The following is a 7,733-nucleotide window of genomic DNA, read 5'->3' on the forward strand; positions in this document are numbered from 1 at the left end:
TCATATATTTTACCTCTGAACCAGGAAGAAGAAAAGGTTAAACTGTAGTTTTTATATGTATGGCCAATTGCAGCATGGTGGAGATGAAATGGCTAAATTGCCCTTGAATGTCAGGAGCTCAGAAGGGAAGCCTTCGCATTCCCCAGGTCTTTTTGCCCTTTCTAGATTCCCTTCCCATGCTCTTTCCTTATCAAAGGTCTAGTACTGTTTCCCGCCAAAACAAAGCTTCCCACCCTCGAATATAACCCAGTGCACTCTTTTCACTGCCTCACATTTCCACAGCCCAGAGAGAGAGAGAGAGATGAAGGGCACATCCAAAGTGATAATGGGGGCAACGCTGGTAATGGTGGTGAGCCTTGCCATAGTCTTGGGCTTAATCTTGGTTCTCCTAGCTGAGCTATACTGTTCACTCTTGCTCCGCCGCAGGCGTCAGCACAAAACCGACAGAAACAACTCCATCGTCAACACCGACCTGTCCACCACCGCCGCCTCCGCCACCGAAGCAGCCACCACCACCACCTCTGCCGAGCCCTCATTACAACCCCAAGGCCCTCCTCTAGGCAGCTTTTTAGGCGTTCTTCGAGCTCCGAGAAGCTTCCTCTTCCCATCATGCAAAGAAGAGTACAATGCAGAACCAAAGAAGCAACAACACTGTCACCTCCACCACGTTCTCGACATCCCAAACCAAGAAATATCAAACGAATCACCATCTATTTCCTTAGCAAATTCACCACAGCCAGCGCAACGAGACCCAGTTCAAGCTGGTACTACTCCAAACACTGCCGCTGCTGCCGGAGAAGATCATTTGGTATACATTTCCAATCCGATATACGACAACGAAGCAAACAGAGCTAGCAGCAGCACTACTACAGAAGCAAACACTCCCTTTGAAACTCCGGACACATCGCCTTCAAGACTTGAAATGGGGGGCTCTACTTCTAGCTCCGGTGAAGATAACGATGAGGTTGCACAACCAACTCCATCCGGTTCTGGACCTTCAAGCCCAACCACACCTCCTCTAACTCCAATGAAGAAGCTACCCAAAGAGGCATGCTCTGTTTCTCTCAGAGACGCAAGGTCTCTAGGAACTTCAGGTAGTGATTCCAACACTAACAATGGTAACTCATCCTCATCCTCAGGTTCTCCTTGTACTTCTCCTTCATGGTGATTGAAGCTAGGGTTGTTTTGGGTAGTTCACCAGGTCTGTGATGTTGTACTGGGAAATGGTAAAATGAGCTGGAAAGAGAGAGAGAGAGAGAGCAGCGAGATGAACTTTTTTCACTGCATGCGTGAAAAGCCATGGTGCCAGAAACAGAGCTGCTTCTATCTCTTTCTTTGACAGAATTGATTTCTTTGTTTTCACTTGCTTTTTTGTAATTGTTATTGGGAAGCAGTCTTATTATGGCAGCAGTACAGTACATAAATTATGACCCTTTGTTTTTGTTTTTGGGATTGTGAATTTGTGAGAAATGCACGTGAAGTCTGAGCTATGAAGGGAGTGGACTAGGGGGACTAGAGGGCAAAGCAACAAAAATTAAAGGAAAAAACAAATTGGGAAGAAAAATTTAAGGAAATTTAAGTCTCTCTCTGTTTTTGAGGAACCTCGAGTTGTGATCACTGTGCAAGTGAACCCTAAATTAAATTAAACCGAAACTGTTGTCACCTGTGGTGATGGCACTGCGAGGTGTTTGTCCAGTTTGATAAGGACGAGACCTCTTGGGTTTCCATGAGATGAGATGAGAGCACTATTAGGCAAGAAACTTCACTCCTGCATTTACTAGTGTAATTGAATAGGGAATGTGGCCAAAAGAGTGCATGGCCTCCCTCCGACAGTCCTACCCATTTCATGTGCTTCGGAGTATTGAAACTCTAGAATCGGAAGCTTAATTTTATCATGAATTAAGAGATCGGAAGCTTAATTTTATCATGAATTAAGAGATCGGAAGCTTAATTTTATCATGAATTAAGAGATGCGTTTGACATTTGCTTCATTAGGTCTACATTGCTGCTTTCCGTAGCTTTTGTTGAAAGCGTTTTTGTTAGAAGTGCCATCGGAAGTGCTTTTAACGACTTCGGTGAACTGCCATTAATGAAAGTGCTTTTGAGGTAAGTAAAATTGACTTTTCAGAGGCTTAAAAGTAATACCAAAGGGCCTTTTAATCATTGTGATGGGTCATGATCGTCCAGTTTGTGTAACAAAACTAGAACTTCACAGATATTGCTCATTTTGGACCTTTGTTTGTCCTCGCTCTGTTATTTGATTGAACAATGAAGATGTTCGATGAATCCTTGAATTTCTTTCTTGGATCTATTTGTCTTTGGATGCCATTCATGAGGTCCCAAACTCTTCCTTAAAGCATTCAGTGAAGCATAGGACCACTAATAGGTCTCCAACCACAATGGACAAACTGAGAAACGTCGAGTCGTTGACCGATGGGAAATAGAACCAAAACAATGTGTAGGAGACTAGTATGGGCTATTTCAGCTATAACAATTAGTTGTCTAACATGGTATCGGAATTGTAATCGCAGAAATAATGTAGGGCATAACAAGTATTTAGTAGTCGAGATTAACCTTGGTTTGCGACACATTTTTGTTTGAGACATTCTGTTCTCATTATTAGGCTGCAGAATCACTCTTGCACATCAATGAACATCACTGAGTACTGTAACAAAGGCAATGTTGTTGGTAATGAGATAATACTTTTATAATGTACAGAAACGAGATTCAAATACGTAACAAGTTTCCAGATGGGTCTTCATCATCATACTGATGCATCAATGCGCCACAATCAGTTCGGTTCGGTTTCCATCTTGTTGAACCAGGGTCCTTGAAATAGATCACAAACCTGTGAATCAAAGGATATGGAGTCCGAAACAAAAGGCTTGTTAACTTTACTCTTTTGAAGACTTTAACAAGTGACTAATTTGATGCATAGAAGAAATTGCATACCTTTAAATAGGGAGGGCATCATACAGAGCAACAATATCTCCTGCTGCTTGGTTGTGATCTGCTGTGCAATTTTATCCCAGTCTGACGAGAAGGGGTAGCCTTAGCCAATTTTTTTGCTACAAAAGAAACATGTTTTGGTTAATCTCTCAAGTTTCTCTTAAATTTTGTTGATTGCAGCTATAGAACTACATCAAATACAAAGAGATAAGACTGTCTCAATGCCACCATCTTGAAGATTAAAGGGTGAGGTAAAGTACCTATTTCATAAAAGAGCTCATTCACATTCTGTGCAGTTTTTGCAGATGTTTCAAGAAACACCAAGCCATTTTCTTTAGCATATTGCTCACCTTCCTGCAGCAAATCCAAGGTCAAATTGCTTGATTAACAGCATCAAGAAGAAAAATCATTTGCAAAACTCAATCCAGATGCAAATTTACAGTCGACTATACTTTATGAATAGAGGTAAAAAAAAAATGAACAGGGGAAGGTAATAGTGAATATATACCTCAGACCCTACTTTTCTCTTCTCTTCCAAGTCAGCCTTGTTTCCAGCTAAGAACATTATTAAAGTTGGATTTGCTAATATCAAACAAGAAGTAAAATACACTCAAGTGAGTTAGTAAATATTGGTTACTGAATTTACATGAATCCAAAAAGTGGTCACTTCAAACTTTTTAAATGTACCTTGTCTTTGCAATTCAAAAACCCACTTCTTTGCTCGTACAAATGACTCCTGCAGCCAAAAACAATATGCATTGAACTAATCACACTCGAAAGGTACACAACTCATATTACAGATCACTAATGAGTCTTGTATCATTTGATAGATAAAGTCTAAGCAACTCATATTGCAGATCATTAATGACATAGTCTTCTATCACAGATAAAGTATAAGATTTACAATGACCATGTCACAAGTGGCACATTCTGCTTTCAAAGCTTAAATATCAAAGATGCCAAAGTCTTTGCTACAAGAGTATCGAAAAAAGAAAAACTTCACATCAAATTACATAGTCTGCAGAGTACTTATAATGGAACCACTTAAGGGACTGTATAATTTTGAAACGTAAAAGTCTAATGTTCCATGACAATTACAAACATGAAAATGCAAAAAACCCGCAACACATAAGGACATTTAACCTAAATTTGACAGTTGATCAATTACCATGCTTGTGATATCATAGACCACAACAGCTGCAGCAGCGCCACGGTAATACATTGGAGCCAGGCTATGGTAACGTTCCTGACCTGCTGTGTCCCATATATCAAATTTTATGGTAGCTTCATTCAATGACAGAACCTGAGTAAAGAAAGCTGCTCCAATAGTTGATTCCTGCAGCTTACACATGTTAGAAGCAATGAACTATCCTATAATGCTGATGCTGAAGAAAATGAAGGAATAATGAAACATTATACAATAACAAAGACTCTGATGTTAAAAGTGACCTGGTACTCCAAAAATTTTCCTGTGACAAATCTCAATACCAAACTTGTTTTCCCAGCTCCCATGTCCCCAAGAAGCACCTGAGAAATCCATAATAGAGTGAATCAACCAACATCTATTCCTCTTGCTGATGTTCAATGCTAAATTTCTAAAGCATAAAATGTAACAATACAAAGGGAAGTGCTTTTCCACAAGAAACTAACTTTTGGGCATATACAATTCTGAATTCATAAATAGTAATCAAAGTGGTAACTTGAGGAACATAATTTGATCATGGATCCTCACACAACTCAATTCATTTCCCTAAACAAACATATCATGTAAATATAAATAAGAATAGATTGCTAATCAGTATTAGGCCAATACATGCATACAAATGAATGAAAGAAAAAAAGGAAGACATACCCACCAGCTTGGCTTGTATGTTCTTATTGCCTGTTCTTGCCATAATCGCTTACACGATCAGATTTCTCAAACACAGGATGTATGGATGGAGAGACTTCTATCAGTTTGAAATTAAGTGAAAACCAAGCGAAGGCACTGTAATGAGAATCAATGAGAGAGAAAAGTTATACACGGGACTTGCTATTGTGGTATCCGTTTTGATGTTTCCAGGCAATGTGAACACTTGATTAGCCTTTGAGGCCTTGACTATAGGGGATTAGTTTCTGGAAGAAGCAAAAATGGAGTGGCTATAGCATTCCAAACTGACTGGTAGTTTGTTCTTTGACTGGCAGTTCATTTGCTACCTGCCTCTCATCTTGTCTCTTTCTTCCATTTCTCCCCCTTTTTATTCGTTCGTTCACTGATTTCCTTTCATTTCCCTCTTTTTTGTTACTTTCAATAAACACTAGACAGTGGATCAAGTCTTTGTCTGGATGGAATCATCAACATTATGGCAATGGCAATTTCAGTTATTACTTATTACCATACACAATCACTTCAACAAATGGCGGATAAACTCTACTTTTATCCAGTTATATTCATGCATCGAGTACGTTTCCATTCATCCTTGACTATGGGTTTTACTCCGTAGTAAATTTTATTTGAGGCTTTTGGCTACTTTGAACCAATTCATCAAACACCTTGTTGGCACCGACTTAAATCTGCGTATGCCTCATACTTATCCATTTTCATTTCACATGACTGATTCTGTCCAAAAGAAGTACAAGCAATCTTTTATACTTCACCGACTTGTATTATTATTTGTATGCTATATAGTTGTCACATCATTTAACAAATAGGAAACTTGTGGGGTTAGAGTACGTTCTTGAAGAACGGGGTAGAAACTAGAAAGCATCACATTCCTCCTAATTCTAGAATATTAGGTTGGACTTGGATAATATTATACAATGCTAGAAGGGATGTTTTATGTTCAATGATTAAATCGTAATTCAGGTTGTTAAATTGTTTTATGAGCAAGCCGACAGCGGAGCAAAATGAAATTAGTATTGCAAGTTGAAAAATGTTTTCTCTAAATTTGAAGATATCAGTATGGTATATCTGCTTAAAAGACTATTCCTTTTGAAAATTGTTTGACAATTCATCGATTATTGGATATAGATGAGACTCAAATTATTCAACAAGATAGATAACACAGCTAGCTACTGCATGGTTTAAAGCAAATCACCTGATTCATTGATGGTAGACATCCTGAGCAGCAGCTGATTGAACTCGTACGACTTCACAAGTGAAGGCCTTCTCCTCTTCTCTGATTTCAAGCTCCTTCAATGGGGCGGGACTTAATGCTTATCTTTTTCTTTTTTTTTTTCCGACAAAGACTTAATGCTTATTGTTACATAATGTAATTATTAAGAGTCCTCCCATAAAGGTACTTCTTAAGAATCAAATCACCTTAATAAGTATCCTAATGTATTACATATTCATAGATTTAACTTGTAATTAAGTAATGAATTCCTAACCAAAGAGAGTCCTCATTAGTCAAATTTAGTAAAATCTCTAAAACGTTCCCCTTTTCTCGGAGCACCTAGGCCGAAACCCTAGGTTTCGTGCGGAAGCACAGCGGCGGTTCCGAGGATCCTCCGCCTGTGAGAAGGACGCTTTGGCATCGAGTATCTAGGTCAGTGAGCGAAGCGGTGGCGGTAGATCTCGAGATCAGTTTCGGGTCTTACGCACACTCGGTTTGTGGGGGAGGAATCGCAGAACCTTGCAGAGAAGAGGCAGTTTCTGATCGGCCTGCGGTGGCGGTGCTACGACTGGGACGCTGTTGTCGGTCTTCTGGAGGAGGCGAGCGGCTCTTTCTTGATTCAGACTAGGTCGTGTTTTCTAGCGGTAGCTTACCGGCAGGTTGGTGCGCGATATGGAGGCCATGGTTGTTCGAGTAGGGCGGCCACCGGACTGACTCGGCGGCAACGGCGGCTCCGGGTTCTTGCTGGCCTGGTGCTGGAGCGAGGGTGGGGGTAATGGGTTGGGCTTTGTGTTTCAGCCCATTTCCCCTACTCCTTTTTCGGCTTGGGCTTGTTTGGGCTGGACCTCTTGATGTGTTTGGTGTGGGCTAGTCTGGTACCTAGCATTTGAATTCTAGTCTGTAAGTTTAACTTCTCTAGTTGTACACCAATTGAGGTCTCTAGGCAATTAGAGTTGTTCTAGCAAGGGTTTAGGTAGTGTGGATTTGTGTTCATCGAGCTAGGTGCATAAATAAGTGTGCGTATTTGTTTGCAGTGAGGGTTACTTGTCATTTGCTTGGCGGCTTGTGTCATCTAGAACTGTTGGTATGAGACTGCTTGTGATGTATGTACCTTCTGGTTATGGATAAGTTAATGAAGTTATCTATTTCTCAAAAAAAAAAAAAAAAAAAGTCCTCATTAATTAGGTATCTAGTCTAGTACTTAACATATATCACCTATAAATTAGAATAACATTTCAATCAGAACTGTTTACTTAAGATGATGATGAGTTCAATTCAAGTTCTAACAACTTAAGCAAGAAGAATTGAAGCTTTTTCTGGAATCTCTTGGAAGCTCGTTTTCACAGTGATGGGCTTGTTATGGCTTAGATGTCTAATCACATATTGGATATGCGCTTATATTGCATTATGAGTTGAGCAGAAGACAACAAAAAACTCTTAGCCACAATGCCACATTAGGAGGAGAAACCTTTTGACTCACAACATATGAATGCATAGATGGACCATCTGATGTATAAAGCTGACCTCATTCCACATGGAACCCCATCTACATGCCCACGCCTCAAGTTGCTGTTGTCATTGTTTTGATCCATTTGAGACAATTTATCGATTACTTTGTGAGCATCTTTTTCAAAATAGTTAATATTTAGAGATTAATTTTAAAGCATTTTCACAAACATCTTATGAGGG

At 39.7% G+C, this 7,733-nt stretch overlaps 2 protein-coding genes across 3 annotated transcripts; one reads left to right on the top strand and one right to left on the bottom strand.

The window, feature by feature from the left end:
* Positions 1–149: 149 nt before the first annotated feature.
* LOC133711376 (flocculation protein FLO11) lies at positions 150–1,445 on the top strand. Its single transcript, XM_062137508.1, has one exon. The coding sequence runs from the start codon at positions 302–304 to the stop codon at positions 1,166–1,168; it is 867 nt and encodes a 288-aa protein (XP_061993492.1). The 5' UTR covers positions 150–301; the 3' UTR covers positions 1,169–1,445.
* Positions 1,446–2,539: 1,094 nt separating this feature from the next.
* LOC133727002 (ras-related protein Rab5-like) lies at positions 2,540–5,059 on the bottom strand. 2 transcript variants are annotated; one of them, XM_062154629.1, is made up of 8 exons: positions 4,802–5,059; positions 4,399–4,476; positions 4,118–4,285; positions 3,637–3,685; positions 3,458–3,531; positions 3,210–3,303; positions 2,953–3,068; positions 2,540–2,848 (listed from the first exon to the last, which is right to left on the bottom strand). In XM_062154629.1, the coding sequence occupies exons 2-7, from the start codon at positions 4,459–4,461 to the stop codon at positions 2,971–2,973; spliced, it is 546 nt and encodes a 181-aa protein (XP_062010613.1). In that variant the 5' UTR covers positions 4,462–4,476; positions 4,802–5,059; the 3' UTR covers positions 2,540–2,848; positions 2,953–2,970. The 2 variants fall into 2 exon arrangements, with proteins under 2 accessions (XP_062010613.1, XP_062010612.1); XM_062154628.1 differs by having other exon boundaries at positions 4,806–5,056.
* Between the last annotated feature and the right edge of the window lie 2,674 nt (positions 5,060–7,733).

The sequence above is a fragment of the Rosa rugosa genome, chromosome 1 (genome assembly GCF_958449725.1).
Source record: "Rosa rugosa chromosome 1, drRosRugo1.1, whole genome shotgun sequence".
Lineage (NCBI taxonomy): Eukaryota > Viridiplantae > Streptophyta > Magnoliopsida > Rosales > Rosaceae > Rosa > Rosa rugosa.